The sequence below is a fragment of the Oncorhynchus masou genome, chromosome 28 (genome assembly GCF_036934945.1).
Source record: "Oncorhynchus masou masou isolate Uvic2021 chromosome 28, UVic_Omas_1.1, whole genome shotgun sequence".
Lineage (NCBI taxonomy): Eukaryota > Metazoa > Chordata > Actinopteri > Salmoniformes > Salmonidae > Oncorhynchus > Oncorhynchus masou.
The window spans coordinates 52,415,040-52,438,467 of NC_088239.1; the positions used below are offsets into that span (position 1 = coordinate 52,415,040).

General features: G+C 45.9%; 2 protein-coding genes across 3 annotated transcripts; both read left to right on the forward strand.

Moving 5' to 3' along the window:
• Nucleotides 1-832: 832 nt before the first annotated feature.
• LOC135517869 (NF-kappa-B inhibitor-like protein 1) lies at nucleotides 833-2,875 on the forward strand. 2 transcript variants are annotated; one of them, XM_064942542.1, is made up of 4 exons: nucleotides 833-1,437; nucleotides 1,543-1,655; nucleotides 1,773-1,884; nucleotides 1,958-2,875. In XM_064942542.1, exons 1-4 carry the CDS (start codon nucleotides 1,164-1,166, stop codon nucleotides 2,536-2,538), a joined length of 1,080 nt encoding a protein of 359 aa, XP_064798614.1. In that variant the 5' UTR covers nucleotides 833-1,163; the 3' UTR covers nucleotides 2,539-2,875. The 2 variants fall into 2 exon arrangements, with proteins under 2 accessions (XP_064798614.1, XP_064798615.1); XM_064942543.1 differs by having other exon boundaries at nucleotides 1,961-2,875.
• A 1,424-nt stretch (nucleotides 2,876-4,299) lies between these two features.
• LOC135517870 (V-type proton ATPase 116 kDa subunit a 2-like) lies at nucleotides 4,300-19,266 on the forward strand. Its single transcript, XM_064942544.1, has 20 exons — nucleotides 4,300-4,773; nucleotides 5,431-5,509; nucleotides 6,352-6,452; nucleotides 6,880-7,017; nucleotides 7,788-7,882; nucleotides 7,996-8,122; nucleotides 8,234-8,316; nucleotides 8,439-8,532; nucleotides 8,780-8,992; nucleotides 9,101-9,251; nucleotides 15,865-16,004; nucleotides 16,115-16,272; nucleotides 16,435-16,525; nucleotides 16,709-16,827; nucleotides 16,952-17,162; nucleotides 17,306-17,425; nucleotides 17,524-17,643; nucleotides 17,732-17,849; nucleotides 17,978-18,149; nucleotides 18,384-19,266. Exons 1-20 carry the CDS (start codon nucleotides 4,657-4,659, stop codon nucleotides 18,484-18,486), a joined length of 2,550 nt encoding a protein of 849 aa, XP_064798616.1. The 5' UTR covers nucleotides 4,300-4,656; the 3' UTR covers nucleotides 18,487-19,266.
• The last annotated feature ends 4,162 nt before the right edge of the window (nucleotides 19,267-23,428 follow it).

Sequence of the window (23,428 nt, forward strand, 5' to 3'; positions counted from 1 at the left end):
GCACACATACAGTTTCTGCCGTTACATCCTGTGAATGCTGCCCATCTAATCTCTTTAATCTCCTCCCCAGTTAAGACCAAGCCTATGAACAACAGTGAGACTGACTAACACAGGCAGCAGCACTGAACAGCCATGCAGGCGAATCTCCAAGGAATCATCTTTTATGAAATGGACAATAAAACTCATCCTTTGTTGCGGCATTGAATAATAACAGTGTCATGCAATCTGGTTTCCTGTGCTTTCTGTCTATTCTTTTGAAACTGTGTATTGTCCTACAGTATATTATCTATGAAGAATGAGGAAGGGATCCTGCAGGTTGTCCTACAGGAAAATGGCCCTGAAAATCTTGTGGGACTTTTTTGTAAGGGAACCTACCATTTAAAAGTAAAAAACACACGTTCTCAACAAACTTTACCACCATAGCAACATATCCCATAGTAATATTGTTTTATGTAATTTTTAGATTAGATGTATAGTTCCTACAAATTATCAATCAATGTTTCTATGATTCACATTGCTAAACCAGCACAGGGGGGTCACCTACTCTACCCCCCGCTTCTCCTTATACTATGTCTACCTAGAAAAGTATGATCACTTACGATAAAATCAGACATTAGCTTTATCATTATTTACTCTGTGAAAGAATGGTTTAAACTTTTAACACGAGAAATAAATGCAAGGGTTTAAGATTTAAATGAACTGCATTGCAAGTCAAAGCCATGTATACTACAGCAGTATACTGCCACTTAGTGATTGAATTCGGAATTACAACCCAACCGGAACTATAAGACTCCGAATAAATATACAGGGGAATTTAACGACAGGACAACATATTGACGTCGGTGTTACATTGTTATTTGTCCGTGTTTCCGCAAATTTGGTCGAGGCTACATCAGCTAATCGACAAGCTAGCTAACTAATGGGGGTTGCGAAACATTGAAAGTCTTTATCAACTGACAAAAGCATTTTAGTATGCACCGAAGACGGGTAATAGGATTACGCCACCCGTTGTGCTCTTTTATGACAACCTATAACGTTAGCTAACGTTATTGATTGTTGTTGATTAACTAACTTTGGAAGCTGCTAGATATGTATTGTTACAACTGTTAAATCTTTGTTGAAGTAAATTAGAATTAGAGTTAGTCTCCATACGGAGGGAGATCATGGCGACTCGTAAACAGAAAAAGATGATAAGATACGTGGAAGATGGCAGTTTAATGAAGCTGAAGTCCTACTTCCGGAAGCACTCCGACCTCGACGTCAACTTCTCCCAGGGTAAAAAGCGCAGGACTCCCCTGCACCTGGCCTGCTCACTCCGTGATGACGCCATCCTTCGGCTTTTGTTGAAGTATGGTGCCAACATCCTTCAGAAAGACAAGAAAGGGGACACGCCCCTACACATTGCTGCTAACAAGGCTCTGAAACATGGCAAAAGAGGTGAAGGTCTGCCAGTATTACTAACAACAAAAAGAAGCAGCTAGGATAATATGCCTTCTAACCTTTTTTTAATGTATTCTAACCTTTTTTTTTATTATTATGTAGTTTATGATGACCTCGTCTTGCCCCTTCAAAAGAGTTGCCCAGATGCCATGGTTGCACCAAATAATGCAGGAATTACACCTCGGGACCTGCTGCAATGGATGAAATTTGAGACGGTATGAATGTCTCTGCCATATGCATGTTTAATATGTGTTTTAGGGGAGAGCTAGGACCTTGATTGTATGGTGTGTACATCCTTGAGAACTGTTTCTGATGTTACTTTTCTCCCAAAGACTGCACCTAGGGAAAAGTCTTCAAAAGCGACAGACGCTGAGAAAGACTGGCAAGAGAAGCTCTTTGGGGAATGCCAGGATGAGTTTTTTGAGACATTTGGACAATATGATGGTAATATTTCACTCTTGAATAATTTGATTTAAATAATTGTACATCGTCATATTTTTCCTTTTTTTTTCTTCAGCAGATGCTTTATTTGCGGAAGATACCGATGAGGAGGACTTTCAAGACTGGGCAGATAGAATTAGACAGGAGTATGTCACTAAACAGCATGCAGAGGCTCAAAGACTGGCATCCTCAGGTTTTCATGGGAAGAGGAAGAAAGAGGTGGATGAGGAGGATCGGGCTAACAGAGAGCTGCATGAGAGGCTACAGAGGGAGCATGAAGAGTACCTGGCGCGTGCCGCACGGAAAGAGGAGGAAACGCGCCAGGGGAAGAAGCGGCGCTATGAGGAGCGATGTGCAGATACCTTCAACACTGACACTGCAGCAGCGGCCACAACAAAACTGAGTTATCGGGACATCCCCTGGCCGGCACCAAAGGGCTCAGTGGAGGAGATGGTGGAGGTGATGCTGCATGGTGCAGATAGGAAAGACATGCCAGTGTTCCGTAAACTCCTCAGGCGCCAGCAGACCGTTTGGCACCCGGATAGGTTTGCCCAGCGCTGTGGGACCCGGCTGGAGGAGGGAGACAAGCAGAGGATCCTGGAAACTGTCACTGCTCTCTCACAGGAGCTCAATAGACTGGCTCAGAGCCTCAGGTGACAATGTCAGACTGGAAAGGACGTTATGAGATGTTGAACAGTCTGTCGTTTAGCCACTCACGGTCCTGTACATGCAGGGCAGTGGTTATGTTTGCAGTGGTGGTCAGTCATTTTGATCTGTCAAAACTAATTTCCACTTGAAGCACCTAATTTCTTGGATAAATTTGGCTATGCTTCTTATTCTTGTCACCATGCCAAAGTGTTGAGTGAATGCCATATTTCACAGTGTTGTGTTGTGTACTCCACTGATGTAAGAGATGATGTTGCTAGAGGGAATAGGTGTTTGCCTTGTTACATTTTTCAAATTAATTAAAAATAAATAACTTGTGATATCTTGATCGCATAAGTCTTGCTTGAATCAATACTTGGAGGAAGCCCATTTGGCAGCAAACCGCCATGAATCTTTATGCACACCTCTTAGGGGTGCAACATTTATCCATTATTGGCAAAGGTTCTGCTAAGTTGGTTAGGGATCATTGATGGACACTGGACATCAATCTTCATGTTATGTTACTGATTTTTAAGCTGTCGGAACTGAGAATATTTGTATACACAAATGTTGAAACAAAGCCTGTGTATAGACAAAATGATTTATCAAAAATGTAAGATAAAATCCAATACCAATATTTAGTGAACACTTACGCATTCAATTCTAATGGTTTACATTCGTAAGTGTTAGTAGGATCATTAATAATATTGATAATGTCATGGTAACCCTGCATAAACAAGGAGAAAAGTCAAAAGAACAGACACTTCTTATTATGATGTTGTCAGGAACCCGGCCTGCCTTATTCACACAAGTTCAGCATGTTACCTAACTGAAAAGAATCTGAAGCTATTTGGGTTAAGGATTGGGAAGGGGATCAAAAGGACCATGATGACACAAACTGCACAATACACTCGACTAAGTCAGAGTGCTGATGAGATCAAAGTGGGTAAGAAAATGTAAAAAGAAAAAAGATCACAGTAAGTAAACAGTTTGACACTTGACTTGATTTAAAAAGAGAAACAATTGGACAGCATTTATTAACCTACCACCACCTACAATCCTTATACAGGCCTACACACACAAAGAAAGGGCAGATGGTTCACCCTAATTTGAATGATGGAACTGAATAAATAAAAGGATGCTCTAGTTGCCAGATATGGTACAAACCCACAACTAAGTAATAGCTGTAAGGCAATTTCGCCCTCCATATAAGCTAGCAGAAAAAATGCACATTCAAATATGATTTCATCTACAATTCTGTGTTTTTGGAAATGTTATAGAAGCATACATTGACTACTAGGCCTAATGGCTGTGTGTTTATTTATATATTACCACAAGGGCTCATAGCCTATGAGTCATAGGCTTTATTGAAAATAATGTGTTATTTTCTTATTGGTACTTTCGCTATCAAAGTGTATTATTATTTGAGTGTATAGACGGTGGGTGTAGGCCATACCCTACCTTTATACACTTTTGATAATAGCAGCGTATTCTCGGGTGTCAAAATTCCATTTGGGGACTAAAATATAAATATCTGGCAACCTGCAGGCACGCTCAGACTATACAGGCATCCAACATACTGCGATTAAAGAAAAGTATTTTATTTATACTTACCCACATTTTAACTTGTACTTTTTATGTACAATTTTGCATATTGTCTGCTGGCATGACTGAAATATATTTTTCTTTTCTATTTTGCGTAATGAGCAATCTTACACATAGCATTGCGACGGGGATTGAGTTGACTCTTTGTGATAGCGACACAGGATGACGCGTATTATCTGACACGCTCGATAAAATATGTGCGAAGCGATAGAAGGGTGAGGGTGTATTGTTTGTTTTCTTACAATTTAGTGGACCTAATGATCTAGTGTAAGAGCTCGAGCGTTATTATCGATAACATAACTAACCCGTTAATAGGCAGAGTAATTTTGCCATATTGAGAGCTCATACTCGATACAATATATTAATTTTCGGAAACGTTATTGCAAAGCTTGGCATTATAGACACCGGCAGAGTTGTGATTTCGCGTTGGTATGATTTATTGGCTGCAACTACTGCTACAGTTGTCGTAGAGTGAATTAATAGGCCGGAGGAGATTTCGTCAGAAAGGTGCCGGTGGCAGATAAGATGGGGTCGGTGTTCCGAAGTGAAGAGATGTGCTTGGCGCAGTTATTTCTTCAGTCCGGTTCAGCATACGATTGCATAAGTGAGCTTGGAGAAATGGGTCTGGTCGAGTTTCGAGATGTAAGTAGGCTATTCCACTTGTCTGTCGAGCCAATGTGGAGACTTGCAATGCAATAATAGAAGCATAGTGTATATCAGTTAGTTAGGCCTACCCAGTGTCTGTCAGTTGTCAATTATATGTCTGGACCAAAACTGTTCTTTGTGTGTCTGTCTGTCTGTCTGTCTGTCTGTCTGTCTGTCTGTATCGGACTACCAGTGCACCCAGGGTTATGCCTAAGTGTGTCTATCAGTCCAGTTAATGTGCTACTCGTGGATCAATTATTTGTAAAAATATATATATACAATGTAGCACAAACTGATTAAGTAAATCAATAAAAGCCTTATCTGATCACATATCCCCCTATTCTGTGATTGTCTGGTAGTCATGATGGAAGTCTCTATGCAACTGCATATGGTCTGTTTGTCTATATAATTCTGGGGCTCCAAAAACCTGTTACCCAGGCACCTTGCTCACTGGGTTTGTTTAATTTCGTTGTTGTGACCTGACCTAGAGTTCAAAAGCAAATGGATTTGGACCTTTCAAAATGAAATGTTGATATTTAAATGATATATTCTGCACAAAAACATCCACTGGAAAGGAATCTATTTCATGAACTCCAGGATGTGAGCATTGGGCCACTGGCAAAGTCACTGACCACTGTGCTCCTCTGGTTTCAGATCAACCCCAGTGTCAACTTGTTCCAGCGACGCTTCGTCAGCGAAATCAAGAGATGTGAAGAGATGGAGAGAATTCTGGGTGAGGTCAATGAGATGGACACTCGACCAATACAAATGTAGAATCCTAATTTGAGCCAGTTTGCTACAGCAGGAAAATAATCCTGCATAATTTTTTAGTTGACCTTTATTTAACTAGGCAAGTCAGTTCTTATTTTCAATGACAGCCTAGGAACAGTGGGTTATCTGCCTTGTTCAGGGGCAGAACAACAGATTTTTACCTTGTCAGCTCGGGTATTTGATCTTGCAACCTTTTGGTTACTAGTCCAACGCTCTAACCACCAGGCTACCTGCTGCCCCATAATAATCCTGTGAATTATTATGTGTAGTATAATGAATGGACATTTTTGTAGGGATTGATACATTTTTTATTAGGGCAAATCAAGTCTGACATTTCAAAGTGGAAATTACAATCTTTAGAAGTCTTTTAAAGCTAAAATACACTACAAGTTTGCCTTCCCTGCAGTATAGGAACATTCTCAACAATAAATTAACAATTAAATCAAATTAAGATCCTACATCTGTACCTTTGATTTACTGGTGCGGTTTGATCAAGCTCTGGTTACCTCTACAGAGAAATACATATTGCTTTTGGTAACAGCAAAGCAGTGGGATTGAATTACAAGTCATTCCACTGTGAAAGACTGTCTTTGTGCTAGATATAGATCTCAGTTGTTCTTCTACAGATAATTTTAGCAAGACTTCTTTATGTTTTGATCAAACGTGTCTGGATTTTATAACTGTAAATACTCTGGATGTTTCAACAGATCCCCATGACGATTGTGTTTTTTTTGTGCTCAGTCAGTGTTTGTTTATCTGATTAAACAATAAATAAATAAATCATTTTTTGTTTTCTTTGTACAGGGTACCTTTTGAGGGAGATTCAAAAGGCAAATATTGCTGTGCCAGAATATGATGAAATCTGTCCAGTCGCCCCTCCCCCCAAACATGTCCTTGAAATCATGGTAGGTCTGAGATTCTGTTTGTCATGTAACGAACGAGTGCTGTGGTTGATGTTCACTGTGGATGAATTGCTGAGTTGGTAAATGTTTGGTTTAGGGTATTGATTGCGTGTTATTAATGGTTGAGGGGAACTAATTCCCATATGATTACTGTGGTCAAGGGGTGTTGACCGTGTGTGGTCTGTCTGCTGTGGTTAAGGGGTGTTGACCGTGTGTGGTCTGTCTGCTGTGGTTAAGGGGTGTTGACCGTGTGTGGTCTGTCTGCTGTGGTTAAGGGGTGTTGACCGTGTGTGGTCTGTCTGCTGTGGTTAAGGGGTGTTGACCGTGTGTGGTCTGTCTGCTGTGGTTAAGGGGTGTTGACCGTGTGTGGTCTGTCTGCTGTGGTTAAGGGGTGTTGACCGTGTGTGGTCTGTCTGCTGTGGTCCCCCAGGAGCAGCTCCAAAGGCTGGAGGTGGAGCTTAGCGAGGTGGCCAGGAACAAAGAGAAGCTGCAGCGGAATCTTCTGGAGCTGACCGAGTACACGCACATGCTGAGGATCACACACACCTTCGTACACAGCCGCTCCCGGGTTAGTGCCATCATGTCTATTTACACAACTATGACGCCCACCATACACATTACTATCACAAAACCTCGCCTCATAACTGCCCAATGTCATTTAAATGATACATACACTTATCAGACTCACCCTTTGCTCGAGTGCCCTATCAGACACAACTGTCATATATTGGGTCTTTCTGTCCTCTCTTCATGCGTTGAATATCCTCATCACCACACATGAGTATCACCTGACTTTCGCCCCCCAAGTTTTCTGAGAATTACATTTTTTTAATGTTGGTTGAATTTTCAATGTTGGACATAAAAGACTGTAAAAACACCAGGAAATTGTCTCCAAGTGATTTTCATTTTGTAAATCTGTTCCCAAGTATTCCGACGCATAATAGACATGTGATTGTATACAAATATAAGCAAGGTTCACAATTATTATGTTTTAGTCACATATTATATCTGTTCGGGCTTCTTGCGGTCAAATTGCAGTCTACAAATCATTTGTCATTATGTTCCGGTACCCCGACCATCCGCTGAACAAAGAATTGGCCCGCGGCTGAATCTAGTTGATGATCCCTGTAATAGGCTACACTTGACAATAGGTGTAGCAATGAATTTCAACCATTACGTAATATCTTTGCTATTACAGATTTACAAAAGGTCTATAAACTAATAATTCACAGTTTATAAACTACTTAAGTACAACTTTAAGACTTACCCTTTTTTTAAATCAAAGGCTACTGGTATTTTTGGGTTGATCATGCAAACCTGGCCTTTCCTTGTATGCAGCATGAGGCCCTTGGCCCCCAGTATGAAGAGTTCCAATCCATTGAGTCAGACTCTGGAGGCTGCACTGGCATGCAGAGACTGGGAGCCAAGCTTGGGTGAGTTTCACAGACAAGCATGTATAATAGAAACATAATGTGTAGCTAATCACTGAGTGTCAGTTTGAGTAAGTGGTGAGTCCTGAGTGGTAAAGTCTTCCTCTTGGCTGTAGGTTTGTGTCAGGCCTAATCCACCGAGTGAAGGTGGAGGCATTTGAGCGCATGTTGTGGAGGGTGTGTAAGGGCTACACTATCCTCAGCTATGCAGAGCTGGGCGAGAGCCTTGCTGACCTGGACACAGTGAGTAGAAATAGAAAGCAATACGGATTTCAGAAATCTATGTCTACCGTCATGTCATTTTTTGGGGGGGAATAAGACACATATAATATGTATTGTGTGTGTACTTTACAGGGTGAGATCAGCAAAAATGTTGTGTTCCTTATCTCATTCTGGGGAGACCAGATTGGACAGAAGGTCCAAAAGATCTGTGATTGGTATCTATGCTTTTGCCAGCACAAAACACAAAATCATCCATTACATGCACACTTCTTAATCTCTAAGGCCTGTGTCTATCATTGATATGTATCAGTGATATTTTTGTATCCTTTTCTTCCAGTTACCACTGTCACCTTTACCCCCACCCTGAGAATGACGAGGAGAGGGCAGATGTAATGGACAGTCTAAAGACACGCATCCTGGACTTGAACAATGTGCGGGCAATTGACAGGGCATTACCCATATGTCAGTCGGGTCTGTCTGTCTGTCTGTCTGTCTGTCTGTCTGTCTGTCTGTATGTCATGTTATAAAGGCACAGCCCAAACAATGTATGATAGATGTTGGCTAGATAATACTTGGATGACATCTCTCCATGTTCCACATTTGCATAGACACTAGTTATACGACCTTATGCAAATACTTGAACATGTCAAATCTTTAACTGTTCCCTGGCACCATTAGGTGCTCCACCGCACTGAGGAGTACCTGAGGCAGGGGCTGCAGAAAGCCTCAGAGTCAGCCTTCACCTGGGTAGTGCAAGTGAAGAAGATGAAGGCCATCTACCACATCCTCAACCTGAGTAGCTTTGACGTCACCAACAAGTGTCTCATAGCTGAGGTGTGGTGCCCTGTCAATGACCTGACCAACCTGCGGGGTGCGTTGGAGGAAGGCTCGGTGAGTGAGGCTGTTGAGGATACCATAGTCCTACAGATACAGTAGTTTGTTTTGTCAAATCTGGCAGTAGTGTGTATAAATGTAATAAATGCTATTTTCCCTTTTCAGAGAAAAGGTGATGCCACTGTACCATCCTTTGTAAACCGAATCCCAAGCAACGACACACCACCTACGCTCTTGAGAACAAACAAGTTTACCTCCGGCTTTCAGAGTATTGTGGAGGCTTACGGGGTTGGAGACTACAGGGAGGCTAGTCCAGGTGAGTACAGATTCAATACACCAGTGGAGGCTGCTGAGGGAAGGATGGCTCATAGTAATGGCTGGAACGGAATGAATGGAATAGCATCAACCACATGGAAACCATGTGTTTGATGTATTTGATAGCATTCCACTAATTCCGCTCCACCCATTACCAGAAGCCCGTCCTCCCCAATTAAGGTGCCTAACCTCTTGTGCAGTCGACAGACAAACCTACAGGTAGGCTAGTTTGGAACACTTTAGACACAACATTTAGGCAAGCTCAGGTGAGCACTATTAGAGTGATTCCTCATGAAACCCAGACAAAAAAAAACTCTACCATGATTTTGGGATATTCTCAAAATGTGTCCTTTGGAGGAAGCACTGTTGAAATATATTTTATATTTCATCTATCTAATTTCATGAAGTTGGCATATTTATTCAATGTTGGCCTTACCCAGGCCTCCTTTAAGACTCCATAGTGTTTCATCTGTAGGTGCTGCAAAGCAAACATTGGTGTCATATGAAGCTTTACCACTTGCTCTGTAATATGAGTAGTATTTTGATTTCAAAACCTTTTTTTTTTACATTAATTAATATTGAGAAATATAAACATGAATATTGAAAATATACCCATTTCGATTTGGAAAAGCATTCAATATATTGTTGAACATAATATACTCTACTGGCATATCAAAGTTCCAGAGTGGGATCATCATTCCTACTTTTAGAATTATGATCCAATTTGTATGCAGTACCAACAGAATGAATGTGGAAATAGTTTCAAAATGGCCGCCCTCAGCTTGTGATTTGCAGAGTGTGCAATGATAAAGGTAAAAGGAGGGCTATGATTGGTTACATTGTCGTTAATGCCAATTTATCTGTATGAAATGAGCCATAATTTAAAAACTAGCAGAGATCCCACTCTGGAACTTTGATATGCCAGTACAGGTAATTATGATCAACAATATATACACAAATTTGCCAGTATTATATTTTCAATGACCCCAATTTTTTCTATGTAGCATCTACAGATAAAACATTATGGTGTCTTAAAGGAGGCATGGGTAAAGCCAAAAGGTCATAAATATACCAACCTTGAGTAATTATTTCTCATTTAGGCTTTTAAATACAAATGTAAAATATATGTCAACAATCCTTTCTCCGAAGGACTATTGTATGGATAAAATTTCATGAAAATCCCCCAAATCGTTTTTGTCTGGGTTTCGTGAGGACCAATACATGTAATGCAGACTAGTCAGGTTGAGCACAGTTATAGGAATAAATGAAAGCTAGTTGTCCATGCTGATCATTTTTAGCATTGGGCCAGTAACTGAAAGGCTACAGGTTCGAATCCCCAATCCGACTAGGTGAAAAATCTGTCAATGTGCCCTTGATCAAGGCCCTTAACCCTAATTGCTCCTGTAAGACCCTCAGGGTGTCATGTCTTGTTATGTCTGTTCCTGTCCTTTCTCTTCACTCTGTCTCTCTCTGCTGGTCTTTTTAGGTTACCTTCTCTGTCTCTCATTCTTCAGCTGTTCTACATCTCCCCTAACTAGCTCATTCACTCTTTCCCACCTGTTCTCTCTTCCCCCTCTGATTAGGTCTCTATTTCTCTCTCTGTTCCTGCTACTTTCAGTGTCTGATTCTTGTTTGTGTTTTTGATGCCAGAAGCAAGCTGTCGTCTCGTTTGCTTCCACCTTGTCCTATCCTGTCGGAGTCTGCCTGGCAGGTGCATCCTGCATTATACTAACGTTCTTTTTGTTCCATTGACTACGTTGGAAGAGGATTTATGCCATTCCTGTTTTTCATTAAAGAACTCTGTTTTCTGTTAAAACCGCTTTTGGGTCTTCACTCAAGTACATAACAGAAGAATCAGACCAAGAATGGACCCAGCGGCTCCGGACCCTTTTCACTCCGCCGTCGAGATCCAGGGAGCGATGCTAGGCAGACACGAGGAGGAATTGTCTGCTGCTCGACATGCCGTTGAGACCCTGGCCGTCCAAGTCTCCGACCTCACAAGACAGGTTCACCAACTCCACCTCGATCCACCGCCCACTTCCAGGGTTTCCGAGTCTCCGGAGCCCAGGATCAACAACCCGCCGTGTTACTCTGGGGAGCCCACTGAGTGCCGCTCATTCCTCACTCAGTGTGATGTGGTGTTCTCTCTCCAGCCCAACACTTACTCCAGGAGCGCAGCCCGCATCGCCTACGTCATTTCTCTCCTTACCGGACGGGCGCGTGAGTGGGGCACGGCAATCTGGGAGGCGAGGGCTGAGTGTATTAACCAGTATCAGGACTTTAAGGAGGAGATGATACCGGTTTTTGACCGTTCTGTTTTTGGGGAGGAGGCTTCCAGGGCCCTGTCTTCCCTATGTCAGGGGAATCGATCCATAACGGATTATTCTATTGAGTTTCGCACTCTCGCTGCCTCTAGTGACTGGAACGAGCCGGCTTTGCTCGCTCGTTTTCTGGAGGGTCTCCTCGTCGAGGTTAAGGATGAGATCCTCTCCCGGGAGGTTCCTTCCAGTCTGGACTCCTTAATAGCTCTCGCTATTCGCATAGAGCGACGGTTTGATCTTCGTCGCCGAGCTCGTGGAAAGGAGCTCGCGTTCTCCGTTGCTCCCATCTCCACATCACTGCCACCTGCCGCATCACTGCCACCCTCCTCCGCCGGCTCGGATGCTGAGCCTATGCAGCTGGGGGTATCCGCATCTCGGCCAAGGAGAAGGAACGGAGAATCACCAATCGCCTCTGTCTCTACTGCGGCTCCGCTGGTCATTTTGTCACCTCATGTCCAGTAAAAGCCAGAGCTCATCAGTAAGAGGAGGGCTACTGGTGAGCGCAACTACTCAGGCCTCTCCTTCTGGATCACGCACTACCTTTCCGGTCCATCTCCGCTGGCCCGGTTCATCTGCTTCCTGCAGTGCCTTGATAGACTCTGGGGCGGAGGGCTGTTTTATGGACGAGACCTGGGCTCGGGAACATGACATTCCTCTCAGACAGTTAGGGAGCCCACGGCCTTGTTCGCTTTAGATGGTAGTTCTCTCCCCAAGATTCAGCGTGAGACGCTGCCTTTAACCCTCACTGTCTCTGGTAATCATAGCGAAACCATTTCTTTTTTAATTTTTCGTTCACCTTTTACACCTGTTGTTTTGGGTCATCCCTGGCTAGTGCGCCATAACCCTTCTATTAATTGGTCTAGTAATACTATCCTATCCTGGAATGTTTCTTGTCATGTGACCTGTTTAATGTCTGCTATCCCTCCTGTTTCCTCTGTCTCTTCTTCACAGGAGGAGCCTGGCGATTTGACAGGGGTGCCGGAGGAGTATCACGATCTGCGCACGGTGTTCAGTCGTTCCAAGGCCACTTCTCTCCCTCCACACCGGTCGTATGACTGTAGTATTGATCTCCTTCCGGGAACTACTCCCCCCCGGGGTAGATTATACTCTCTGTCGGCTCCCGAACGTAAGGCTCTCGAGGATTATTTGTCGGTTTCGCTCGACGCCGGTACCATAGTCTCCTCCTCCTCTCCCGCCGGAGCGGGGTTTTTTTTTGTTCAGAAGAAGGACGGGTCCCTGCGCCCATGCGTGGATTATCGAGGGCTGAATGACATAACAGTTAAGAATCGTTATCCGCTTCCTCTTATGTCTTCAGCCTTCGAGATCCTGCAGGGAGCCAGGTTTTTCACCAAATTGGACCTTCGTAACGCCTACCATCTCGTGCGCATCAGGGAGGGGGACGAGTGGAAGACGGCGTTTAACACTCCGTTAGGGCACTTTGAATACCGGGTTCTTCCTTTCGGCCTCGTTAACGCTCCAGCTGTCTTTCAGGCACTAGTTAACGACGTCCTGAGAGACATGCTGAACATTTTTGTTTTCGTTTACATGGACGATATCCTGATTTTTTCACCGTCTCTCTCGATTCATGTTCAGCACGTGCGACGCGTCCTCCAGCGCCTTTTGGAGAACTGTCTTTATGTGAAGGCTGAGAAGTGCACTTTTCATGCCGCCTCTGTCCCTTTTCTCGGTTCCGTTATTTCCGCTGAGGGCATTAAGATGGATCCCGCTAAGGTCCAGGCTGTCATTGATTGGCCCGTTCCTAAGTCACGCGTCGAGCTGCAGCGCTTTCTGGGCTTCGCTAATTTCTATCGTCGTTTCATCCGTAATTTCGGTCAGGTGGCAGCTCCCCTCACAGCCCTTACTTCTGTTAAGACGTGCTTTAAGTGGTCCGTTTCCGCCCAGGGAGCTTTTGACCTTCTTAAGAATCGTTTTACATCCGCACCTATTCTTGTTACACCTGACATCTCTAGTCAGTTTGTTGTTGAGGTTGACGCGTCAGAGGTGGGCGTGGGAGCCATTCTTTCTCAGCGCTCTCTCTCTGACGGCAAGGTCCATCCTTGCGCGTTTTTCTCTCATCGCTTATCGCCGTCAGAACGTAACTATGATGTTGGTAATCGCGAACTGCTCACCATCCGCTTAGCCCTAGGCGAATGGCGACAGTGGTTGGAGGGGGCGACCGTTCCTTTTGTCGTTTGGACTGACCATAGGAACCTTGAGTACATCCGTTCAGCCAAACGACTTAATGCGCGTCAGGCTCGTTGGGCTCTGTTTTTCGCTCGTTTCGAGTTTGTTATTTCTTATCGTCCGGGCTCAAAAACACCAAGCCTGATGCTTTATCTTGTCTCTTCAGTTCTTCTGAGGTCTCCACCGACCCCGAGGGGATTCTCCCTGACGGGCGTGTTGTCGGGTTGACTGTCTGGGGAATTGAGAGGCAGGTAAAGCAAGCACTCGCTCACACTCCGTCGCCGCGAGCTTGTCCTAGGAACCTTCTGTTCGTTCCCGTTCCTACTCGTCCGGCCGTTCTTCAGTGGGCCCACTCTGCCAAGTTAGCCGGCCACCCCGGCGTTCGGGGTACGCTCGCTTCCATTCGCCAGCGTTTCTGGTGGCCCACTCGGGAACGTGACGCGCGTCGATTTGTCGCCGCTTGTTCGGTCTGCGCGCAGACTAAATCTGGGAACTCTCCTCCTGCCGGCCGTCTCAGACCGCTTCCCATTCCCTCTCGACCGTGGTCTCACATCGCTTTAGATTTTATCACCGGACTGCCTTCATCAGCGGGGAAGACAGTTATTCTTACGGTTGTCGATAGATTCTCTAAGGCGGCTCATTTCATTCCTCTCGCTAAGCTCCCTTCTGCTAAGGAGACGGCTCAGATCATTATCGAGAATGTTTTCCGAATTCATGGCCTTCCGTCTGACGTCGTTTCCGACAGAGGCCCGCAGTTCACGTCTCAATTTTGGAGGGAGTTTTGCCGTTTGATTGGGGCTTCCGTCAGTCTCTCGTCCGGCTTTCATCCCCAGTCTAACGGTCAAGCCGAACGGGCCAATCAGACTGTTGGTCGCATTTTACGCAGTCTTTCTTTTCGTAACCCTGCGTCTTGGTCAGAACAGCTCCCTGGGCAGAGTACGCCCACAACTCGCTTCCCTCGTCTGCTACCGGTCTATCTCCTTTTCAGAGTAGCCTCGGGTACCAGCCTCCGCTGTTCTCATCTCAGCTCGCCGAGTCCTGCGTCCCCTCCGCTCAGGCTTTTGTCCAGCGTTGCGAGCGCACCTGGAAGGGGGTCAGGTCGGCACTTTGCCGTAATAGGGCGCAGACTGTGAGGGCCGCTAATAAGCGTAGGACCAAGAGTCCTAGATATTGTTGCGGTCAGAGAGTATGGCTCTCCACTCAGAACCTTCCCCTTAAGACAGCTTCTCGCAAGTTGGCCCCGCGGTTCATTGGTCCGTTCCGTATTTCTCAGGTCATTAATCCTGTCGCAGTGCGACTTCTTCTCCCGCGCTATCTTCGTCGCGTTCACCCGGTCTTCCATGTCTCCTGTGTTAAGCCCGTTCTTCGCGCCCCCCGCTCGTCCCTCCCCCCCCATCCTTGTCGAGGCGCACCCATCTACAGGGTTCGTAAGATTTTGGACATGCGCCCTCGGGGCCGTGGTCATCAGTACCTAGTGGATTGGGAGGGGTACGGTCCTGAGGAGAGGAGTTGGGTTCCCTCTCGGGACGTGCTGGACCGTTCGCTGATCGATGATTTCCTCCGTTGCCGCCAGGTTTCCTCCTCGAGTGCGCCAGGAGGCGCTCGGTGAGTGGGGGGGGGTACTGTCATGTCTTGTTATGTCTGTTCCTGTCCTTTCTCTTCACTCTGTCTCTCTCTGCTGGTCTTTTTAGGTTACCTTCTCTGTCTCTCATTCTTCAGCTGTTCTACATCCCTCCTAACTAGCTCATTCACTCTTTCCCACCTGTTCTCTCTTCCCCCTCTGATTAGGTCTCTATTTCTCTCTCTGTTCCTGCTACTTTCAGTGTCTGATTCTTGTTTGTGTTTTTGATGCCAGAAGCAAGCTGTCGTCTCGTTTGCTTCCACCTTGTCCTATCCTGTCGGAGTCTGCCTGGCAGGTGCATCCTGCATTATACTAACGTTCTTTTTGTTCCATTGACTACGTTGGAAGAGGATTTATGCCATTCCTGTTTTTCATTAAAGAACTCTGTTTTCTGTTAAAACCGCTTTTGGGTCTTCACTCAAGTACATAACACAGGGTAACAGTGTCTGCTTAATGACTAAAATGTTAAATGTATCTCTGCTTGGCAGTTCCCTACACCATCATTACATTCCCCTTCCTGTTTGCGGTCATGTTTGGGGACCTTGGTCATGGTGTGGTCATGGCATGCTTTGCCCTGTGGATGGTGTTGAAAGAGAAGAGCCACAAGCGCAAGCGCTCTGATAATGAGGTGAGAGCGTTTTAAGTGTAAATTCTATCAAATTCGACTGTGTTTTTGTAGTTGTCTTGATGTTGATGTACTGCCATGAATGTTGGTCTTGGTTTCTGTGTTGTCCTCAGATCTGGACAGTGTTCTTCGAGGGACGTTATATCATACTAATGATGGGCCTTTTCTCTGTGTACACGGGGCTGATCTACAATGAGTGCTTCTCAAAGTCACTCAACATATTTGGCTCAGGCTGGAGTGTTAGGGCTATGTTCACAGATCAGCAGTGGACGTGAGTGATCAAAATGAACACACAAAAACATGCATATTACTACATTCCCAAGCACAGTATGCACAGAATAGATGGTCAGTGTACCTGTCGATGTGAACATATCATTTTAATTTAGCTGTAGCTGACTGAGGTTATTGTACTCATATTCACCTCTTATTCCAGGAATGAAACTCTCCAAACGAATGCTTTGCTCACCCTTGATCCCAATGTCACTGGTGTCTTTAGTGGACCATACCCCTTTGGCATCGATCCTGTGAGTATACATACACACGACACACAGACACAAAGCAATGCTCTCAGATGCGAAACACACAAACCCACAATCACGCACTCTCACATGTCCCTTCTCATGCCTTTCCAAATCCCTGCTCCCAAATCCCAGAGATTGGCACTGTCTGATGTTATGTTCATGTTATGCTTTGTATCACACCCACAGATATGGAACATGGCAGTGAATCGTCTGTCCTTCCTGAACTCCTACAAGATGAAGATGTCCGTCATCATAGGGGTCGTGCACATGAGCTTTGGGGTTGTGCTCAGTGTCTTCAACCATCTGTGAGTGAGCAGTTGGTGGTTCCTAACAGTAGTCACACAAGTTGAAAAGTTCAGAAAGGGTTTCTCTAAATGTAAATCCGTCCTTTCCTTTCCCCCCCTTCCCTATTCTCTTCCATTTATCCAGGCACTTCAAACATAATTTCAACATCTACCTGCTGTTCCTCCCTGAGTTGCTGTTCCTGCTATGTCTCTTTGGCTACCTGGTTTTCATGATCCTCTACAAGTGGCTGGCGTTCGGTGCACGTGACTCCCGCCTGGCCCCCAGCATCCTCATCCACTTTATCAACATGTTCCTCATGCAGGGAGAGGACAACACCCCTCTCTACCCTGGACAGGTGGGTGTTGGGGATGGGGTCATGATTCTGAGTTTCCCCCCTGAGTCTGGGTTTCTCAGCATCTGTATCTAAATCTCTGAATGTCTCTTTTGACCATCTGTCCATGTGGCTCTGTGTTTGACTGTGTGTATTTTTATCCACAGACTGGGCTGCAGGTCTTCCTGGTGGTGGTGGCTCTGCTGTCTGTGCCTGTGCTGCTGTTAGGAAAACCAGTCTACCTCTACTGGCTGCACCGTGGAGGGAAGGGCCTGCGATTGCGCAGGGTGAGTATGGTGGAAAGAGTCATGTATGAGCTTGTTATCCATGTGTTTTCAGTAAATAATGTATGTGCACATTTTAATGTCTGTTTAATGTCTGTTAGGGATATGAGAGAGTTCGGCGTGTGAGTGAGGATGATATGTCCCAAGCACCAGCATACGATGATGATGAGGAAGAGGGATTGGATGACCTCATGACCAGCAGAGAGACCCAGCCTAAGGAGGTCAGAACCACAACTGTACATCTCATATACACATTTGAGTACATCACTGTTGCGTTTCCGTCTAATCAATGAGTTTTTCATCTTTCAGTTTGACTTTGGGGATGTATTCCTGCACCAAGCCATCCACACCATAGAGTATTGCCTGGGCTGCATCTCCAACACGGCCTCTTACCTACGTCTCTGGGCCCTCAGTTTGGCCCATGCTCGTAAGTATCGGACTCACAACACCTTTAAAAGGCCACAAGGGGGCAATTACTATCAATTACTGTCTCTATGTTCAGATATTGATCCATACATCTTCCTCTTACTGTGTGTCCATCTATATGTTTGCCAGAGCTTTCGGAGGTACTGTGGGCCATGGTGATGCGTCTGGGCCTCAGGATGACCTCCAGACTGGGGGTTCTGTTTCTGGTACCAGTGTTCAGCCTTTTCGCTGTGCTCACTGTATCCATCCTGCTGGTCATGGAAGGGCTCTCAGCCTTCCTCCATGCCCTCCGGCTGCACTGGTGAGTCAGTCTTTATACTAAACTACGTGATGCCTTACTGTCTGACTCATTCAGCCAGTCAATCAATTACTCTCTGTTAATAATCCCTCATCTACTCTCACACGCTCTCTCATTCCCCAGCGGTCACCTACTCAGTATAATTCAGTATCTTTTAATCATTCACTTAGGAATTTGTTCACACATGCATTCATACTGGTTGTTTACATACTGTTTGTGAATGCTCTCCTTTCCCAGGGTGGAGTTCCAGAATAAGTTCTATCATGGGACGGGTATCAAGTTTTCCCCCTTCGACTTCTCCACCCTGCCCTCAGTTTTTGAGCAGGACGGTTTACTGTGACCAGCGACAACCAGATTCACTGGATTTGAACAGGAAAACATGTACCAGGAAGGATGCTATGAGTTAGAGCAAGATGGCACACTGATGAAGAGGAGAAACTGCAGAGCAGTGCTGGGATGACTTGTAGCAAAGTTTTTCAGCATACGGCTTTTGACACTATTGGCTGCATTGACTGCCTTACATCATAAATATGTCCACATCAGCTAACCTCAATTCCTGAATACAGTGGGATTCAAAACTGTCCATCTAGGTCTGTTGATATGTACTTTGTACTGTTCTGGAGTAAGTGATGCATCTCATGTAATGGCCACATTAAGCCAATTTTGTGGATCCAACCATTTTATTAGCTTTTTGTAGGAAAGATTGTTTTTTATTGTTAATTTATTACTTAAAACTCATATTTATCCCTTAAAGTACAGAAACATGTTATAGAAGCAACACATAAAGGACAGGAGGTCATATCAAATATCGTGATTTCTAGTGCCATAACAATTTCTTACCGTGAACAATTTCTTAATGTGAATACCACGGCTGCTAATTGCACAGCTTTTCACAGTGCTTATCCATGTGAAGACAGCTTTGGACATATAGTACTGTATAATGAATTGTATACTTGTAGATCATGATGTTTCTCCTGTTATTATACACAATGTGGCATTCCTGAGAAGATAAAAGATGACAGCTCAATTATGTATTTTTGCAAACGACATTGCCACAGAGCACTTTTCAAATAACAATGCAGAAATGATTGTACAATAAAAGTTCAGCATTTTCACTGATGACTAGTCTTACTGTTGTAATGCGAAATGTTAGGTGCTACTGCTGACAAGACAAATTTCACAGGATTTAAATATTTTGTGAGCGGACCAAGTAATTGGGCGTCACTCTAAAGCGGGAAGGTGGAATAAACGAGTCAGGAGTAGGTTTTCTTGATTTAACACAGTTCTCTATTGAGGGCATTTGGTCAACAAAAACATTCCAACATAATCAATGAAAATCTTCCAAGGAAAAAAACATACATCTTCTGCAGATGAAACAGGAACACAATATGATTATCTTTAAACTACAACAAAAAGTCACGGGATTGTCACCGTCTTAGTGGTTCTTCCTGGATAGCTCCTCTCTCTCTGTGGCCATCTTCCAGAGATAGTTTTTTTACCTTCTCTGCTGGTTCCATTCTCTCTCTTATAGGGGAAGGAGAGTGTCATTAGTACCGTCAGCTGTGCTTAATTGCCTCTGGTTACCTTGTCTCCCATGCCTTGTTGGGCTACTATCCATGAGCCCAGCCTGCCCTCTGGTGGTCCTTACACATATTTTCCCCCCCAGGACCGAACCGGAGGGTCGGGCGCCAGACGCACCGTCTTGGTCGCGCATTCCCGTTCCTCGATCCGGCCCTGTGGATGACATGGAAAGAGAACGGTTGTAAAGACAAAAACCATCTGGCTATTCTGTTGTTATTGTTTCTCTTACCAGCCATCCACTTGAGGGGCGCATGGTCAGTAACTAATGTAAACCTCCGACCCAGTAGGTAGTACCGGAGATAATCGAGGGCCCACTTGATGGCTAAGGCCTCTTTCTCTACGGTCGCATACCTCTGTTCCCGATCGCTGAGCTTCCTACTAATGAAGAGAATCGGCTTCTCTGCTTCACCTTTACCCTGAGCTAGTACGGCCCCGAGCCCTGTATCCGAGGCGTCGACCTGCACAATGAACTCTTGTGAGAAGTCCGGAGCCTGTAGAACGGGATCAGAACACAGGCCATCTTTTAGCAATTGAAAGGCCTCTTCCGTCTCGTCTTTCCACTCTACCTGGTTTGGCAGGTTTTTCCTGATGAGGTTTGTGAGGGAGTTGGCAATGGTTGCATATCCCGGTATAAAACGGCGATAATATCCTGTTATCCCTAAGAAGGCCCGAACGTCTCGCTTGGTCCGGGGTCGAGGCCAGTCACGAATTGCCCTGGTCTTCTCTGCCTGTGGGCGTATTTTCCCATTCCCCACGGTGTACCCCAGGTATTCCGCTTCGGACAGGCCCAGGCAGCATTTATTTGGATTGGCGGTCAACCCTGTGGCTTCCAAACTCACGAGCACCGCCCGTAATCGCAGGAGGTGACTATCCCAGTCCTCGCTGTGGATGACCACATCGTCTATGTACGCCGCTGCATACTCTTGATGGGGCCGTAGAATGGCATCCATGAGACGTTGGAAGGTTGCAGCGACACCGTGCAGTCCAAAGGGCATCCTCACATACTGGAAAAGCCCCTCTGGGGTGGCGAAGGCAGTCTTTGGGCGATCCTCCGGAGCCACCGGCACTTACCAATATCCCTTAGTCAAATCCAGGGTAGTGATGAACTTGGCCTTTCCTAAGCGCTCCAAGAGTTCATCCACGCGGGGCATGGGATACGCATCGAATGTAGAGATGGCATTCACGCCCCTAAAGTCGTTGCAGAGTCTCATACTACCATCGGATTTGGGGACCAGGACTATGGGACTGGACCACTCACTCGTCGAGGGCTCGATCACGCCCATCCTCAACATCTCCCTCACCTCTTTCTTAGCGATGACTCGGCGAGCCTCAGGAATCCTGTAAGGGCGGATATGCAACGTCTTGCCGGGTTCAGTATGGATATGGTGGAACAGGACATCTGTTTGTCCTGGGAATGGAGAGAATATTCGACCGAAGTTCATAATCAGCTTGTCTAGCTGTCTTGACTGCTCTGGTAGGAGAGTTTGGCCACGACGCACCTGTGGTAGAGCCTCCTCTTTTTCTTTGCCCTCCAGGGCCATCAAAGCCACCTCCTCCTCTCGTCCATGGTACGTCTTCAGCAGGTTTATGAGATAGAGTTGGACCTTCTTCCTCCTGTCAGGTTGCTTGATGAGGTAATTGACCGGTGAGACCCTTTTCATTACCTCGTAGGGCCCCCTCCACTGCGCCAGCAAGCGATGTTCGGCCGTGGGCACAAGCACCATCACTTTCTCTCCCACGGTGAACTCACGGGGGGTCGCGGACTTATCATAGGCCCGGCCTTGGGTCCTTTGGGCCTTCTCCATATGCTCCTTGACTATGGGCCACACTGCTGACAGGCGGTCTCTCATCAGGGTAACGTGTTCTATTGTGGATCGAAAGGGGCATGGTTGGGTCTCCCAGGTCTCCTTGGCTAAGTCGAGGATTCCTCGACAGGGTCTGCCATAGAGCAATTCAAACGGAGAGAATCCAGTGGATGCCTGGGGTACTTCTCGCAGGGCAAACATTAAGTGTGGGAGAAGTATGTCCCAGTTTTTCCCGTCTCGGGACACCACTCTTCTCAACATGCTTTTAATGGTTTTGTTCAAGCGTTCACACAACCCGTCTGTTTGAGGGTGGAATATGCTTGTACGTATCTGTTGAACCTGATATAACCGACACAAGTCTTTCATCAACCGGGACATGAACGGGGTTCCTTGATCGGTTAAAATAGTCTTGGGGAGGCCCACACGAGAGAACATCAGGAATAACTCCTTGGCAATTCCCTTTGACGACATGTTACGCAGGGGTATGGCCTCCGGGAACTTGGTAGCATAATCTATAACCACTAGGATGTACTCATGTCCTCTGGCGGATTTTGGGAGGGGTCCTACGAGGTCCATAGCTATGCGTTCAAAGGGAGTTTCTATGATGGGGAGAGGAATCAAAGGGTTACGTAGGTGTGGCCGTGGGGCTGTACGTTGACATTGATCACACGTCCTACAATACCTGGCCACATCCCTGGTGACCCGGGGCCAATAGAATCTCTGCATGATTCTGTCAATAGTCTTGTCTCGTGCCAGGTGTCCTCCTAGGACGTGGGAATGGGCTAACTGTAGAACTGTATCCCTGTATGGCCTAGGCACCATTAGTAATTCCTGGTTTTCCCCCCTTCGTTGTACGACCCAGTATAAGAGACCCCGCCTGATTGCATAGTAAGGAAGAGGGGGCTCACCTGATCCGTCGACGTTCCTCCCGTCGATCACCTTCACCTTCCTCATGGCCTCCCTTAGGTCTGGGTCTCTATGCTGCGAGGTGCCGAACTGTCCCTTTAATTCCTGGGGCAGGTTGACCTCGGTAGAGGGAGGTGGAGGTTGTTCCACATCCCCATCAGGGGTGACCGAGGAGAATCCCTTCCAGGTTCCCTCCTCGGATGGAGCTTCGAATATATCCCTTAGTGCTTGGTTGCTCCTTCCTTCCTGCGTTGTGTATAACCCTTCACAGGTGTCTTCATCGGTGGTTTCCTGGAATATCTGTCGTAAACGTTGGGTCGCTATTTCTTCCTCTGCTGCAGAGGACGAGGACGCGGCTACGTCTCCTTGTAGGACTACTACCTGAGGGCTTGGATTTTCTCTTCTTTCCTGTCCCCCTTCTTCCCGTGCATAACGTCATCTGCCGAAGTTCCTTATATAGGGGACAGTCTCTCCCGATCAATAATGGCACCTTCAGCTGGGTCACTTTCCCTGCCCTGACTGTACACCTTCCTTTTGGAGTGAGAATAGGCAGATTCACAGTGGGGTAATAGTGGGTGTCTCCATGGATACAGGATACGGCTACTTTGTCTGGTAGCAGTGTTGCGGAGGTCACCATCCGCTCCTTTACTAACGTAACCATACTTCCCGAGTCGAGAATAGCTACCACATTTTGTCCTTCGACTCGCACCGGAATCTCAGAAGCTGGGGCTATCTCTGCTAACCAACAGTGTTGATCCTGCCCCCTCAAAACGTGATGTGTGGGGGTAGGCAGTGATGACTCCGTGACCATGGGCTCATCCTTGAGGACATTGTGGGGCATAATGGTTGGGATACTGACATTTATAACACCGACCCTGCTGTGTGGTGGCTGACTTCTCCCACCTCCGGGGGGGGCTTGGATGTTTCGGTGGCGGACGCGCCGGGGTGAGTCGTGGTACGGGAATGGAAGACTCCTTCCGTTCCTCCTTG

Coding starts and splice junctions, on each gene's coding strand:
- LOC135517869 (XM_064942542.1), top strand. CDS start 1,164: ATGGCGACTCGTAAACAGAAAAAGATGATAAGATACGTGGAAGATGGC. Junction 1,438..1,542: donor TCTGAAACATGGCAAAAGAG/GTGAAGGTCTGC, acceptor ATTATTATGTAG/TTTATGATGACCTCGTCTTG. Junction 1,656..1,772: donor AATGGATGAAATTTGAGACG/GTATGAATGTCT, acceptor TTTCTCCCAAAG/ACTGCACCTAGGGAAAAGTC.
- LOC135517870 (XM_064942544.1), top strand. CDS start 4,657: ATGGGGTCGGTGTTCCGAAGTGAAGAGATGTGCTTGGCGCAGTTATTT. Junction 8,317..8,438: donor GTCCAAAAGATCTGTGATTG/GTATCTATGCTT, acceptor CTTTTCTTCCAG/TTACCACTGTCACCTTTACC. Junction 16,526..16,708: donor ACCCCTTTGGCATCGATCCT/GTGAGTATACAT, acceptor TCACACCCACAG/ATATGGAACATGGCAGTGAA.